This window comes from Panicum virgatum, chromosome 5K (assembly GCF_016808335.1).
Source record: "Panicum virgatum strain AP13 chromosome 5K, P.virgatum_v5, whole genome shotgun sequence".
Classification (NCBI taxonomy): Eukaryota; Viridiplantae; Streptophyta; class Magnoliopsida; order Poales; family Poaceae; genus Panicum; species Panicum virgatum.
This window is the reverse complement of record NC_053140.1, coordinates 36,496,392-36,512,670: the sequence shown is the minus strand read 5'-3', so window position 1 is coordinate 36,512,670 and position 16,279 is coordinate 36,496,392. Positions and strand designations below refer to the sequence as shown.

Here is a 16,279-nt window from a genome sequence, read left to right as displayed (position 1 = left end):
GAGGTAAAAGAAAAATGGGGGGAAGAGAAAAAGAAAAGGAAGAGAGAGAGAGAGACTCGGCGGGAATCGCGGCGGCGACCGTGACTGGACTTGCACGCGCGCCGGTCGGGCGTGACGCGCGGGACGAGGACGAATAGGGAGACGGGACAACGATGGATTTGGATGTCGGGACCGGTTTTTTCGGGAGATTGGGCGGGAAAAATGAATTGAGCTCAACGACGAAAAACTTTTGTAAAAATTTAGTGCGTGATTTAATTTGGTGAACTTTTGGATGTTACAATGGCGCACGCGGCCGGATCCCACCGGCCTTCCTCCCTCGGCGCTCGAGGTCCACGCGGGCACGGGCAGCGCGCGGCCCCTGCTCCGCGGCGGGGCGGCCGCGGCGCAGCCCCGGCTCGAGCTCCGCCCCCCGCGGCGGGGGAGCATGCGCGGCGGGGCTCTTCCTCTGCTCCCCTCCACGCAGCTCGTCGCGGCGTCGGCGCGGACTCAGTGACGGCGAGGCGCGCGAGCGGCGGCCTCGCCTCCCTCGCCGGCCGCGGCCCTCCTCCCCGGCCTCCTCCCCTACTGGACGCCGCCCCTCCCCTGTCCTCCTCCCGTCCTCCTCTGAGCGCGCGGAGGCCAGGCACCTGGAGCTCGCCGGTGGCACCACCTCCCGGGGATCCATGGCGGGCCAAGGAGCGGATCTAGGTGGGGCGGAGGCCGCGACAGCGTGAGTCCATGGCGCCGCCCCCCGGGGTCTCTCTCTGCCGGCCCTCTGCTCCCCATCCTCCTCCGTGTGCGGGCGCGGGGCAGCGGCCCTCCCCTGCTCCCTCGGCGGCGCGTGCGGGCGGTGGTGAGGGCGGGGAGGCAGCGCGTGGCCCGCGCCCATGGAGCTCGCGGCGCGCGGCGAGGCGGGCCGCGTGGCCGGCGAGCAGTCCTCCTCCCTCGGTGGCGCGCGGCGATGCGGCGGCGGCAGCGCTCGGCGAGCCGTCCTCCCCCCTCGGCAGCGCGGGCGGACGCGGCGCTGCGGGGAGCTGCGGCGGGATGGGGGGTTGGCCGACGTGGAGCTTAGCGCACGTCTGCAAGTTTCTCTGGGAATTGTGGACGAAAGGCGCTGCGGTACAATAGTGCAGCGCTTACAGAGCCCCGCTGCGGGCTTTTTTTCTCTAAGCGGCTTTGTAAGCTGCGTTGCGTTTCTTTTACAGAGGCCGCTGTGGACAGGCTAACAGTGAAATCTAAGTCATGCGATACGGTTTGTGACTGTAAACGGAAAATAGGCAACCTCGCCTAATTTGCTCCCAACATGTCAGCATAAATAAAACCACCCAAAGCAATGTTGTACTACGAAAGGATACTTATTTATACTCGTTGCAGCCGCCCGGTGCACTTTCGATCACATGATCCGTGGGCACGGAGGATGGGCGGTGGCGGGGCCCAGGTGGCGTGGCCCCCACGGCCAGCTAGAAGCAGTCGCCGCGACGGCCGCGACATCCTGGCCTCAAAAGCAGCTCCAAGCCCTCCAGCTTGTCCAGGGCGGTGCGGCTCCACAGCGACTGCGAATTCTGTGCCACACAAATAGGCCCGAGGGGCAGTTTCGTCACCGCCTCGAGGGGAAAAAAAAACCCAGCGCAGCCCGCAGCCGGAGGAGAGTTTTTTTTTACCGACTGCTCCGACGAAACCGCCGCCGTCTGGTTTCGATAAACCGGACCGATTTGATCGGTTAAAAAAAACAGCCAAATTTAAATTTCAAACCAAAACAGTAGTTCAACCGGTTTCCACCCGTTAGCCGACTGGTTAGGCCGGTAAACATGTTCGGTTTGAATGGTAACCGGTCGGTTTGAGTGGTAACCGGTCGGTTTGAGTGGTAACCGGCTAAATTTCAAATTTTTTCTTTTTTGTTTAAATTTAAGTGCCCATAAAGTATACTAAATGAATGAATATTTGAAAAAATTTGATACCATTAGATTCGTCGCAACTTGAAATATTTTTAGATTTTTTTTATTTTTTAAATTTAAATTTTAAATTTGAGCCGGTTTGAAAACGGCCGGTACCGGAACCGGTCCGGATCGGTTTGACCGATTACCGCGGTTTCCGGACCGGTTCGGATCGATAAAAAAAACCATGAGCCGGAGTGGCAGAGGCTGGTGGCCGAAAGGGCGCCGCCCTCACGGACAAGGGAGAAAAATATTTGTGCCCTACGTACGTTCCGGTGCCTGACCAGTGATCACAAAACTGCAACTTAAGCTCTATAAACAAATATTAAATCAATAAAATCGTTTCCTTTTTCTTTTCACACCGCTAAATCCCTTTCCGATGGGCAGTATTATCAGCAGGTGTGACTCACCGACTCAAGATTGTATTGCTGCTGTGTTCTATTTCCATTTTGCCCTTCTTGCATGCAATGCTACGCGTTGAATTTGTCGCAACAATCTTTCAAAAAATTTGTTGCAACTCTAACCAATATCATTTGTACAAATGGTTGCAGCAGGTACCCCGCTCATTACTCTTCCAAATCCAAGCTCATTGATTGGTAGGTATTTGATAAGCCGGAACCCAGAATATCTTTAAAAATTGCCAATCTTGTTTTGTACTCAGGGTCTTTTTGAATTGTAAATCACAAAAGGGCTTTGACGAAAATCAGCAGAAGCATAGGTCCTTGACGCAAAAGCGCAGATATTTAATTGCCTTTTTGCCGTCCGGAAACAGCGCATTTCGGATTTTCAGGACCAGAACAGAATTCCTCGATTCTTTCGAACCGCAAGAGAACCGAGCAGCACGTAATTTCCATTTCTGCCCTCCGCCGTCTCCCCTCCCCTCCCCAACTCGACGTCGCCGCGCGCGCACGCACGCACGGAACCGCCGTGCTACCATCGCCGGCGGCAACCACCACGTGCGGGGTGGAATCAGTCTTGAAGCAACCTCGTGGAAGAGAAAGGGAAGAAAAGAGAGAGAAACAGAAGGACCGCGAGAAGCAACAGCAAGCAGGAGCGTGAGGGGTAGGTGGGAAGCGGAGCAGAGGTAGCCCAATTCGCCGCCTCGCCGGCCGCTGACCTCGCCGCCGGCGGGGTCCCCTCTGCCGGAGCCGACGGATCCCTGGTCCCCTCTGATCCGAGCCTGATCCGCCCATGGTACTGTTCCGGATCCTTTGCTTGTTCGGCCCTTTGCTTTCCCAACGCGCATTTCGCTTCGGATGGCTGCGGACCGCATCATGTTTTGCCGGGTTTTGCTGCTCTGGATTTGTTATCATGGCTTGATTGAGCTGCGTGGGCTGCTTGCGCATTTGGAAGCCTTAGTCAATAGTAAAATTATCAACCCTAGTCTTGTAAGATTTTTTTTTCATACAGCATGCTTCTGCTAGCAGTAGAAGTTGTTGCAACTTTGGAGCGAGCTTTGTTGCTATTTTTGGAGTTTGCTTACTTGCTGTGCATGCCGCTTAAAGAGGACCCTTTTTTATGTGGAATTTGGATAGGTAGCGGGGTTGGATAATGAATTGCTTCTACCACATTCAAGCAGCAGTATCGCTATCCTTACTTCACTCTATAGTTGAAAGCGTCACGCCTGAGTCTCCTGAAAACTACGCTCTTATTTGCAATTAAATTTATTTAGCAGTAATGAAATGGGTGCAGAATAGGATATAATAGGAAGACTATGTTCAGATTTCCCCTCTCTGTTGAAGGTTTTCTGCTAAACGAACCTTAATTTTAGTTTAGATGGGTCTTTGTCAAGATTACTAGCCGAGATGTTTATGCTCGAAATGGAACTACACTACTCCATAGATGATTGATATGTGCTTCCTGTCGGTTCTGTATGAAGTACCTTTTATATCAAGTAGGTGCCAAGGATTTGAACTCAATTATTCCTTAATAAAGAGCTAACTAGAGATAAAACATTGATATTTCGATGAGCAAGCCATATAAGGATTGAATTAGTTATTGGTAGTTTCATGAATAGTGTTGACACAAATTTTATGAGCCATGATATTATTTGAAAATTTTAATACCAGGAATCTTGTGATTTAAAGTTGCATTGCTCAAAATTTGTATAATCTTTTGGGTAGTAAACTGCATTTGTCCTATTCGTTCGGTGGATTGGAATCTTAATGATCACTCAAGTTTATTGATGGATACTTTTGACTGTTAAATGCATGATTTCCTGAAGATTGTACCATGTAGTATGCTGTTCGTATTTGTATCACTTGATGTAAAGAGTACTTATCAACATCGAAGTACTTATCAATTTGCATACCTTCTGTGTATAATTACTATAGAGAAAACGGAGTATTTGGGGCATTTTAAGTTATGAAACAACCTTGTATTGTACTGAAAATTGCGCTGCTTTGATATGCTTGGGCTGTGGGCATAGTTCGGCTAGGCGGCGCCTAGGCGGCGACTAGGCGCGATTAGTCGCTAGGCGAAGCCCGTCGCCTCGACTATGGGGGTAGTCGGCGCTCTGGGCGCTAGGCGGCGCCGGTGGAGGTGGAGGAGCGCCTGGCGGAGGTTGTTGGTGGGGGAGGAGGAGTTGCGGGCGGCGGCGGGCGCTCGCGTGGGCGCGGGCGGCGAGGGCGCGGGCGGCGAGGGCGCGCGAGAGCGTGCGCAGGCGGCGGCTGTCGGGTGCGCGGGCGGCAGCAGGCGCAGGCGTGGGCGAACGGCGGCGTTGGGGTGGGAGGAGACGGGGGATAAGGTGGATAAGGTGGGGCTGGGCCAACTTTAAGGTGGATAAGGTGGGCTGGGCTGTTTTTATGGGCCTTTCTATGCATCTCTATAGCTGTAGTCTTCTATTTGTTTTCTTTTTTTGTGAGGTAATACGTGTATATACGTGTATTTGTGAAACGCCTAGGAAAACGCCTAGGAGCGCCTAGGAACGAGTACTCCCGACTAGGCGCTAGGCAATGGGTCAGCGCCTAGGAACGAGTACTCCCGACTAGGCGCTAGGCAATGGGTCTTAACCACTGTGCTAGCTGTAAGCCTGTAACTCCTCGCTACTGATCTTCAGAATTTGGTTAACTGCTGAGGTACATAATTGATGCATAAAGTGGAAACACAGATTTCCATTTGTACTTTTGTGCATGGCAGGGGACTGTATTGCATAAGTAGGGTTTAAATGAATCATCAGAAAATGAACTACATTTTTTTTACCACTCTGAAAGAAAACATCTAACCTCCTCAATATGTTTGGGGATAAAGAAAGCATTGTTTTCATGAAATTTAATTGCATCCCACAATTTCTTTTGTTAGGTGTAGCACAACTTTTGTTGGTGGTAAGCTACGTTACCCCGATACTCCAGAGAAGGTGCGAATTACGTATCCGATACGTATCGGATATCGATACGCGGCGGATACACGACGGATACGTATCGGAGAAGTATCTATAAAAAAATAAATAAAACATAAATCGGATACTTATTTGGGTACGTATCGGATACTTCGTGGAACGTATCGCAGAGAGAGAGCAGAGGATCTGCTTCCGATCGACTGATCCAGAGAAAGAGAAGGTTATATGGACTATTTGGTGGTCTTTTGGGCTAGACTTTTAGTTTCTTCTTCTTTTCTTTTTTATTTTCCTTTTCCTACCATTAATATGCATTAATATTTATTTTATAAAAAATTACTAAAACGTATCCGCGTATCGGTTTTTTTAGAAAATAATGTATCCCCGTATCCGTATCGGCCCGATACCGATACGCGTATCCGTATCCGTGCTGCATAGGTGGTAAGTTTGTTCTGTTTGTTTGCCAGATCACACAGGGATTGTTGCATGCATATCCCTCTGCTTACGTTGTTGTAATTTCATTCCCCTGCAAGCTGGATTCTCCATCTTCCTCTATTCCCCTGTCAGTAATGCTTTCAAACAAAGTTGGTTTCACCTTTGGTCCAAATCCCAGCTTCTGGGCTTTGAAGCCTGGTGATGGATACAATATATTCACAGGGTTCAGAGCCTAACTCATTGTGCTGTTAGAATACTGTTTCTTTCATTATTTAAATCACAGCATCACACACTCATTTCATGGAAAACATCTATTCAACAAAATGTGTTGAATTCACATACATAGTATATGAGAGAAAGGAAGTGATGGTCAAGCAATGCTTTAGTCATTAAGTTGTTTCTGTTTTTTCTTGACATCACTTTGATTATTTCACCATTTGTCTCACAGGGAACTCCAGTTAACATCATCGTTGGTTCTCATGTTTGGGTAGAAGACCCGACTCTAGCTTGGATAGACGGGGAGGTTGTTAGCATAAAAAACAATGAAGTACATGTGCAGACATCAAATGGGAAAAAGGTACCATTTACTTTTTCTTCTCATGCTTTCTGCATAAGATCTACATCTTCCTCTTGCTATGACAAATTCAAATTATGCTGGTTTTTTTGCACTTGGCATTTCCTTAGGAATATTGGTGTTATTCTAAAAAGGAAATTTACAGATCTGTTCCAATATTTTTGTATTCTTCTGGACTCAAGATGTAGGCTGGATCTTTCTGACAAAGTGGATTCTGAATTTCATCGAACTTAATACTTCTGCACAGGTTACCACAGACAGATCAAAAGTTTTTCCCAAGGATATGGAAGCACCACCTGGAGGAGTTGATGATATGACAAGACTGTCATACTTACATGAACCCGGTGTTCTTCAGAATCTCGCTACCCGCTATGAACTGAATGAAATATATGTGAGCTCCTTACCATCTTTGCCTAAAACCTTATACCAAAGAAATTGCATAAGTTGCTCATGATAACAATTCTGTTGCACTCAGACTTACACTGGCAGCATTTTGATTGCTGTAAATCCATTTCAAAGATTGCCACATCTTTATGATACCCACATGATGGAACAATACAAGGGTGCAGATTTTGGGGAATTAAGTCCCCATGTCTTTGCTATTGCGGATGTTGCTTACAGGTGAATTCTTCTTGTGTAAATATTTATATATATGGCAATATGTCATTCGTCGACTAATTTACATGACTGCACTACTCTGATGCAACCTGTCAATGTGACAAACCAGGGCAATGATAAATGAAGGGAAAAGCAACTCTATATTGGTCAGTGGTGAAAGTGGTGCTGGAAAGACTGAGACAACAAAGATGCTTATGAGATATCTAGCACACTTAGGTGGGCGATCTGGAGTAGAAGGACGTACAGTAGAACAACAAGTCCTAGAGGCAAGGCCGTTTAACCTTTTTCATTATCTTCTTGCTATATGTATCTTTTAAATCGAAAATATTTGTGTTGGTTGTCAGTCTTATAGTGTTATACTATACACAATTTCAGTCCAATCCAGTTCTTGAAGCTTTTGGTAACGCAAAAACTGTGCGAAACAACAACTCAAGGTAAGTCTTTCTCTATCTCTATTTATCCCGTTTTGGATATTATCAAATGGTCGTTTGATGTTGACATTTTTTTAATTTCTGGTAAAGTCGCTTTGGCAAGTTTGTTGAGATCCAGTTTGACAAGACTGGACGGATCTCAGGAGCTGCTATCAGAACTTACTTGCTGGAAAGATCACGTGTGTGCCAAATTAATACCCCGGAAAGAAATTATCATTGCTTTTACTTCCTTTGTGCCGCACCACCTGAGGTATGTTTTCAGATTGACTTCCTATTACTATGTGGTTTTTGATAATTGATATTTTGGGCATGTAACTCAACATTGTTGAGAAGGCTTATTCCTAACATTTTGATCTTTGTAACCTGCAGGACATTCAGAGGTATAAGCTGTCTGATCCTAGATCCTTCCATTACCTCAACCAGTCAAGCTGTATCGAGGTGGATGGAATTAATGACGCCGAAGAGTATTTAGCAACAAAAAGGGCCATGGACATAGTTGGAATTAATGAGGAAGAGCAGGTGTGTCTCTTGTTATTCTGAAGTTCCTATAATGTTAGTTTAAGGCATACCAACAACCATCATAATTCATTTATTTTACAGGAAGCTATATTCAGGGTTGTAGCAGCTGTACTTCATCTTGGAAATATAGATTTTGCCAAGGGAACAGAAATTGATTCATCTGTAATCAAGGATGATGAGTCCAGGTTCCACCTTAATACTGCAGCAGAACTTTTGAAGTGAGTGCATGTTCTCCTTTCGTAGAATGCTTAATTTTCTTATATGTTCAGTGTGACCACAAAAAATGCTAAGCACTAAAGTTTCTTGCAGATGTGATTGCACGAATTTGGAAAAAGCACTGATAACTCGAGTAATAGTCACGCCTGAAGAAATTATTACTAGAACACTTGATCCTGCTTCTGCAATTGCTAGCAGAGATGCATTAGCCAAAACAATATACTCCCGATTGTTCGATTGGTAACGATCCTTTTCCTCACCTGTCTGAAAATTGCATGTAGATTCCAGTGATCATACCCTGACATCTGTTATTACTGTGGTCTTGGGCACAGGATTGTGGAAAAAATTAATGTCTCAATTGGACAGGACCCAAACTCAAAACAATTGATTGGTGTCCTTGATATCTATGGTTTTGAGAGCTTCAAAGTTAACAGGTTACTGTTTTCTAACTCGTGAACTAGATAAAAAAAACTTCATAATAGAAGATGTGCTAAACGGAGCTGTTGAATTGCTCTGAACAGTTTTGAACAGCTATGTATCAATTATACAAATGAAAAGCTGCAACAACATTTTAACCAGGTATGTACTGAATTTACTCTCAATGATATCACTTTATTCTTGATATTCCTGACCTTAAATAAACATGTGGCATTTGTCTGCAGCATGTGTTCAAAATGGAACAAGAAGAGTATACCAGAGAAGAGATAAACTGGAGTTACATCGAGTTTGTTGATAATCAAGACGTGCTAGACTTGATAGAGAAGGTACATGCATGGCACACAAAATGCATGAGTGCCATAATGTAACTTCTTAATGAGTATATATTACTAAAATGCAAGACTTGAGGTCTACAGGCTAAAAACTCATTTATGATACCTTTATTATTAAGATGAGCTAGAGTTTGGTTAAACAAATTTGGGTATTTGGTAAAGGTCTAATGGAAACTCCGAAATAAAATATTGTTAGTTTCAAATCTTGTTTTAGAACTGTGTATGACACTAATAACATGTATTCCTTTGTTTTCAGAAAGGTGGATTGATTGCACTTCTGGATGAAGCATGGTATGCTTTGGGAATCCCCACTTGCAAGCAACATAGATTCCTTCAAATTACTATGACAACTGCTGTTATTAGCTATTTGAATTCTCTGTTATCTGACCACTTGTAAATTAATTGCTTTCCCTAAAATTTTCTGTGCAGTATGTTTCCTAGATCAACACATGAGACATTTGCGCAGAAGCTATATACAACATTTAAGAATAACAAGCGGTTTGCCAAACCAAAACTTTCACGTACTGATTTTACAGTAGTCCATTATGCTGGTGATGTAAGTCTTCTTCAATCTTCATAAAAGGATATGTAAATGCTTGTATAAAAAAATGTGAGGATGTTATCAATTAGAAGTTTTTTTGTGCCATACACAGGTGACATACCAGGCTGATCAATTCTTAGACAAGAACAAAGACTATGTGGTGGCTGAACATCAGGATCTGCTGAATGCTTCTTCATGCCCGTTTGTAGCTGGTTTATTCCCTCCACTCCCTCAGGAGACATCCAAATCCTCGAAATTTTCATCCATTGGATCACGTTTCAAGGTGTGAACTTCTGTAACTTTGTTGCTTATTCGAACATCATACTTTATTTGTTGCTTATGAATCAATAAAATAAGTTTCTTTAGTAGCTATCATTTCCAGCTTATCTGTATTTTTGGAAGCATCAGTCCAGTCATAGAAGCTATATGCGCCCCACTGCATTTTGTTTGCCTTATTCTTTTTAAATCTTTTTTTTTGTTTTTACGCTCAGTACAAATGTTTGTTTTTTATGTACTGGTACATGAAAATGGGAAAGCACGTTTGTTGATTCTCCTTAACGTTTTCTCTAGTTGTTGTTGATAACTGACATTTTTGCTGTACCATTTTCAGCTGCAACTTCAATCTCTCATGGAAACTTTGAGCTCTACTGAACCCCACTATATTAGATGCGTGAAGCCAAATAATCTCCTCAAGCCAGCCATTTTTGAGAATACAAATGTTATACAGCAACTACGATGTGGAGTAAGATTCTTAAACTCTGTTAGTATAATAGTTGCTAGATCAGTTGAACTAATTAAGACGTATCGCAGGGTGTTCTTGAAGCTATCAGGATCAGCTGTGCTGGATACCCCACAAGAAAAACATTTTACGAATTTGTCAATCGTTTTGGTGTCCTTGCTCCTGAAGTTTTAGAAGGGAGGTAGGGAATTCACAAAGAAAGCAAAAATGGAGTTTTCTGCCCTTTTTTCCAGCATTTACATTTGAATTTCAATCTATTCATTTCCTTTTTTGCCCTTTGTATTGGTGTGCTTAGCAATGATGATAAGATCGCGTGCCAGAAGATTTTGGAAAAAATGGGTCTGGAGAACTACCAGGTGACACACGGAAATGCAACTATGATCTCAATACTGCTGACTTTCTCATGTCGTTTCATTTAGCATTGGAACCTAATATAGGCATCTAATCACAACATATGTAGGATTTTAGTGATCTGAACTATAATTCTTACCTGATTTTTTTTGCTCTTACAATTTTTAATGTCATCCTAAAATAGTCTAATATTGTTATGTTTCTTAAATTGACCTTTACTGTTGTATATCCATCCATGCCAACCTTTTCTTGCACCTTTGAGAACAAAGAAAAGAAATCCTTGAGACTTGATAGCTGCTTCTGTCTTTTAGAAGTGGATTTGCTTTTCAGACTATGCTCTAGATTTCAAGATTGCATTATTATGTTTGAGAAACATATGTACGAATTCTGTCCTTCATATATGTACTTTTCATTGGTGCTACCCTTGGTTCATAGTTCTTAGCTTGTCTCTTGCTAATTTTTCCAGATTGGAAAAACAAAGGTGTTTCTGAGAGCTGGACAGATGGCTGATTTGGATGCACGGAGAGCTGAAGTATTAGGAAGAGCAGCAAGAATCATACAGAGACAAATATGTACATATATTGCAAAGAAACAGTTTGTCGAGCTTAAAAAATCAGCAACACAGCTGCAATCTTTTGTCAGAGGTACCCATTCCTCTCTTTCTTTATGTAAAATTTATGTAAAATGTTAGACAAAAGCAATCCTGATGTTGATTTTCTTTTCTCAAGTATATTAAAATGTTGAATCCATGTGGGTTTCTATGGCATTTACCAACTTAACACGCCTATCTTTTTTCCTCTTGCAATCCAGGAACCTTGGCTCGTAAGCTGTATGGGTGCATGAGGTGGGAAGCAGCAGCAGTGAAAATACAAAAGAATATGCGTCGCCATAAAGCACGAGAGTCTTATTTACAATTGCAAGCAGCTGCAGTCACACTGCAGACAGGTTTAAGGGCAATGTCTGCTCGCAATGAATTCAGGTTCAGAAAGGAAACAAAAGCAGCTGTCCACATCCAAGTACGATATTTTCAATTAAGTTGTTATTCAAATTTCAGAATTTCTACACTAATTGTTTCCTTCTTCAATTACCCTTATTTCATTTCGTTTAATGATCATTTAATTGACATGATATTTTGAAACACAGGCTCGATGGCGCTGCCACAGAGACTACTCACATTACAAGAATCTGCAAGGTGCTGCTCTTACTTACCAGTGTGCGTGGAGACAAAGGCTTGCGAGAAGAGAGCTCAGAAAGCTCAAGATGGTATATTTACATCTCTTATCCTCTGCAGTCCTTCAATTTTCTATACTGTGGCACAAACATCATCTCTGTGTACCATGACAATCTGCAGGCCGCGAGAGAAACAGGGGCCCTTAAAGAGGCCAAGGATAAACTTGAGAAACGTGTTGAAGAACTAACCTGGCGCTTAGGATTGGAGAAGCGATTAAGGGTTATTTCACTTCTTATCATGACACTACTTGAAATTTGGTAATTGTGGGTCTGTTCTAATGTTTTTAACTTGCAGACTGACCTTGAGGAAGCAAAAGCCCAGGAAATTGGTAAGCTGCAAGAGACATTGCATGACATGCAGCTTCAAGTTGAAGAAGCAAAGGCCATGGTTGTTAAGGAAAGAGAAGCTGCTAGAAAGGCAATTGAAGATGCACCTCCAGTAATCAAAGAGACTCCTGTCCTAGTTGAAGACACTGAAAAGATTAACTCACTGACAGCCGAAGTTGAACAGCTAAAGGTATGGTGGCAGCTGATCTTTCATTGGGCATTTTCATTAACAACTACAGTACCATATACATTCCTTTGGATCTCACTTGCTGCTTATCATATGAATAAAGTATAAAATGTTGTTAATCATTTCTGTTCGCAGTTTGTGAAATGTTCAGATAAGATATGATTGGACAAAAGGATGCTTTGTGCTTGGAATCTGAAAGCATGTGCTTGTTGCATGATCTAGTTGAAGTTATACCTTTTTTTTTTAATTATTGCAGGCTTTGCTGCAAACTGAAAGGCAAGCAACAGAAGCTGCAAAAAGAGAACATGCTGAATCTGAACGGAGAAATGAAGAACTAATTAAGAAGTTTGAGGTCGCAGAGAAAAAGATTGAGCAACTTCAGGACACTGTCCAGAGGTATAGTCTAAATAAGGTTCCAGAATATCATTAATTGGTCTCACTTTCACTCTCACCTATCTAATATTTTGATTCATTGCACTGTTTTCGTTAAGAAAAATAAATGCTCAATATATTTTCGTTCAAATAAAACCAGGCTGGAGGAGAAAGTGACCAACATGGAATCTGAGAACAAAGTGCTCCGCCAACAGGCTGTTGCAATTTCTCCTACAGCAAAATCATTAGCTGCATATCCTAAGTCTCCTTTCCAGGTATGCTTGGTTCCTGCTTACTACAGGCATTCTGTACATTCATACTTGTTTTCGTTGTGGTGACTTAATATTTTAATCCAACTTTGTTAGTTGAAAACTCCGGAGAATGGGAATGCTATAAATGGAGAAGTGAAGTCATCACCAGTAAGTGAAAAGAACAATGTGAAAAACACTTGACATACAGTTCTGGAGTAACTGATATTAGGTGATGTCGTGATGACCGTTTTTATATCTTGAAATCTTTACATAGGATGTCACCCCTATCTCACTAAACCCCAAGGAGCTTGAAGCTGAAGAGAAGCCACAAAAATCACTTAACGAGAAGCAGCAGGTTTGTTTTTGCTGGCTACTTTGTTCGTTCCACCTTTATTCCGGAAAATAATGCACCAGCTTTGGTTTGATCACTATAACAGTTGTGATTTCATTTCATCATATATGAATTTTGTGCTCCAGGAAAATCAAGACCTACTGATCAAGTGCGTGTCACAAGATCTGGGATTCTCCAGTGGCAAACCTATTGCAGCTTGCCTTATCTACAGGTGTCTTCTACACTGGAGATCATTTGAAGTTGAAAGGACTGGTGTTTTCGACCGTATTATTCAAACAATTGGCTCTGCTATTGAGGTAATGAACTGCGCTTGTTTGTTTGACTTTACTCCCTTTTTCTCATAGAACTACACTTTACAATTTTCCTGCCTAGTATATTCTGACTACGAACTGGTGTATATTATGCTTCTATTGTACAACTGGAAAGACAGAAACAATGTAATTGCAGCTACAGCATATATTCAAAAATTCTGGACAGTCAGAATATATGGACAAAAGCTTTCAAAAAAATATGTGGACAAAAGGTTCATTCTTTTTAGGCCCCGTTTAGTTCCCAAAAATTTTCCTACAGTACCCGTCACATCAAATCTTTCGACACATGCATGAAATATTAAATGTAGTTGAAAAAAATAACTAATTACACAGTCTAACTGATTAGCACGAGATGAATCTTTTAAGCCTAATTAGTTCATGATTGGACATTATTTGTCAAGTAACAACGAAACGTGCTACAGTAACTTTTCGCCCTCCTTTTCGCAAACTAAACGCGGCCTTAGTCGATATTTGTGGTGTTGCTATATAATTAAGTTCAAATTCTGTCTTTCAAAAGTCCCCGGACAACAATGACAAGTTGGCATATTGGCTCTCAAATTCATCTACACTGCTGCTGCTGCTGCAACGAACACTGAAAACAACTGGAGCAGCTGGACTGACTCCTCAAAGGCGTAGGTCATCTGCTGCGTCTTTTGGGAGAGTGTTTTCGGTAAACTTTTTTTCTTCACCCTGGTATTATTACTTGGCATTCTAGTTTTCTAGTGAGAAAAACGCTGAATTCACTGTTTGCGTACAATACAATATAAAGGGGATGCGAGCCTCACCACAAAGCGCTGGGCGTGCTTTTCTGGGAAGTCGCTTGATTGGAGGGCTAGGTGATCTTCGTCAAGTTGAAGCCAAGTATCCTGCCCTGCTTTTCAAGCAGCAGCTCACAGCTTTCCTTGAGAAGATCTATGGAATGATAAGAGACAACTTGAAAAAGGAGATATCTCCTTTGCTTGGTCTTTGCATCCAGGTATCAATCACTGTTTCTTTACTATCCGTTATTTCAGGAGTAAACCTCATGTTTTCTTTTTTTTCTTGGTTCTTAATTTTCAGGCACCAAGAACATCTCGTGCTAGTCTAATTAAAGGATCACGATCTCAAGCAAATGCCTTAGCTCAGCAAACTCTGATTGCCCATTGGCAGAGCATTGTGAAGATATTGACAAATTACTTGAACGTTTTGAAAGCCAATTTTGTATGTCACCTTAAAATAACTTCACACTACCTTTTAAAGTAAAAATATGCATTGACCCGACTTACATTGATATTAACAGGTCCCTTCATTCTTAATCAGCAAAGTGTTCACACAAATCTTTTCATTCATTAACGTCCAGTTGTTTAATAGGTAAGATTTCAATCGTTGCTCTTCCTGTGGTACATTAGGCTCTCCTTCAATTTGGGTTTTAGAAACTCCTTATATTGTAGTCTGCTTCTTCGACGGGAGTGCTGTTCGTTTAGCAATGGAGAATATGTGAAAGCTGGGTTGGCAGAACTAGAACAGTGGTGCATTTATGCGACTGAAGAGGTATGCTCTTCCTTTTTTTTTCAAAATTTTGGACAATATTTAGTTTATATGCTAATATCATGTTGCACAAACAGTATGCAGGTTCTTCTTGGGAAGAATTAAAACATATTAGGCAGGCTGTTGGATTCCTTGTATGTATTCTATGCAGTTTGGATGTTTTATTTGCAACCTTTTGAGTTCAAATCCGATATTCTAACCATTTATATTACATAGGTAATTCACCAAAAGCCAAAGAAAACGTTGAAAGAAATTACCAACGATTTGTGCCCTGTAAGTGATCTTGTAAACTTACTTAACTCTTGCTACACAGCAGCATTTGTTGGTTATGATTTATCCCTTACGCTTGTCACCTGTTATGCCAATTGCAGGTCCTTAGCATACAACAACTATATAGAATCAGTACAATGTATTGGGATGATAAGTATGGTACCCACACCGTTTCATCAGATGTAAGCTTCTTGTACTTGACTTAGTTGTTACTCAGCTCAAACTCCTTATGTTATTGTGTATATTTTGCTATTTTGCTTCTGATGTTATCATCCAAAATGATTGTAGGTCATCTCAAATATGAGAGTAATGATGACAGAAGATTCTAATAATGCAGGGAGCAGCTCTTTCTTGTTGGATGATGATTCCAGGTTTTTTCCTTGTTCCTATGCCGATATCTAGTTGATTACGTTTACTTGAGAGTTGCCATCTAACAGTGTACTACTAATCACAGCATTCCATTTTCGGTGGACGACATCTCGAAATCGATGACAGAAATCGAGGTAACAGATGTCGATATGCCACCTTTGATCCGGGAGAACTCTGGATTTACCTTCCTACACCAAAGAAAGGATTAACTGGGTGGTCCTTCCATCTGCCAGTCTCTTTATTCTGTTCTCCACTCAACCTGTGCATACCTCATGTACATACTACACTCATGCCTTTTGCTGTCTGGCCAGGGTAATTGTTAGATGTATTTGTTGCTTTTCGCTAGGTCTTTGGTTTGATTGATTGGTTCTTTCTTCAATTTTCTCCCCCATTTTTTTTGGTGGGAAGGGTCCTCAATTGGTATTATATATTGTAGTGAAGGGGTCGGATGCCCCTGGTCAGGTCCCAGAGCTGCAATTGGAAAAGCTCAGGGTCCTCCAGCGTCTGGAAACGGTTTTCCACAGCTACGAGTCAGTCATGTTGTCGTCGTTCACATGGATTGTCACCATATTGTAAATTGCAAAGAAAATAGTTGGAAAAAATTACAGTGACAGCAAAGTTTCTGGTGTGACCGTTTTGAAA

General features: G+C 42.5%; 1 protein-coding gene across 1 annotated transcript; it reads left to right on the top strand.

Annotated features, from left to right (window-relative positions):
- The first annotated feature begins 2,686 nt into the window (after positions 1 to 2,686).
- LOC120707208 (myosin-17-like) lies at positions 2,687 to 16,279 on the top strand. The gene is made up of 39 exons (XM_039992050.1): positions 2,687 to 3,107; positions 6,131 to 6,259; positions 6,504 to 6,647; positions 6,732 to 6,877; positions 6,984 to 7,140; positions 7,250 to 7,308; positions 7,396 to 7,555; positions 7,675 to 7,824; positions 7,906 to 8,042; positions 8,134 to 8,280; positions 8,373 to 8,474; positions 8,562 to 8,619; positions 8,703 to 8,804; positions 9,067 to 9,101; positions 9,240 to 9,366; positions 9,464 to 9,634; positions 9,962 to 10,093; positions 10,162 to 10,271; positions 10,386 to 10,446; positions 10,908 to 11,085; positions 11,252 to 11,457; positions 11,585 to 11,704; positions 11,793 to 11,891; positions 11,967 to 12,188; positions 12,442 to 12,581; positions 12,718 to 12,832; positions 12,923 to 12,976; positions 13,083 to 13,163; positions 13,286 to 13,456; positions 13,989 to 14,141; positions 14,241 to 14,447; positions 14,531 to 14,671; positions 14,751 to 14,821; positions 14,902 to 15,001; positions 15,076 to 15,132; positions 15,215 to 15,271; positions 15,370 to 15,450; positions 15,557 to 15,639; positions 15,723 to 16,279. The coding sequence occupies exons 1-39, from the start codon at positions 3,105 to 3,107 to the stop codon at positions 15,844 to 15,846; spliced, it is 4,590 nt and encodes a 1,529-aa protein (XP_039847984.1). The 5' UTR covers positions 2,687 to 3,104; the 3' UTR covers positions 15,847 to 16,279.

What these genes read in the sequence shown, in the direction of transcription:
- LOC120707208 (XM_039992050.1), top strand. An exon ending in GAGAAGTGAAGTCATCACCA is followed by an intron (nt 12,977 to 13,082) that starts GTAAGTGAAAAG and finishes ATCTTTACATAG; the next exon opens with GATGTCACCCCTATCTCACT. An exon ending in TGCTTGGTCTTTGCATCCAG is followed by an intron (nt 14,448 to 14,530) that starts GTATCAATCACT and finishes CTTAATTTTCAG; the next exon opens with GCACCAAGAACATCTCGTGC.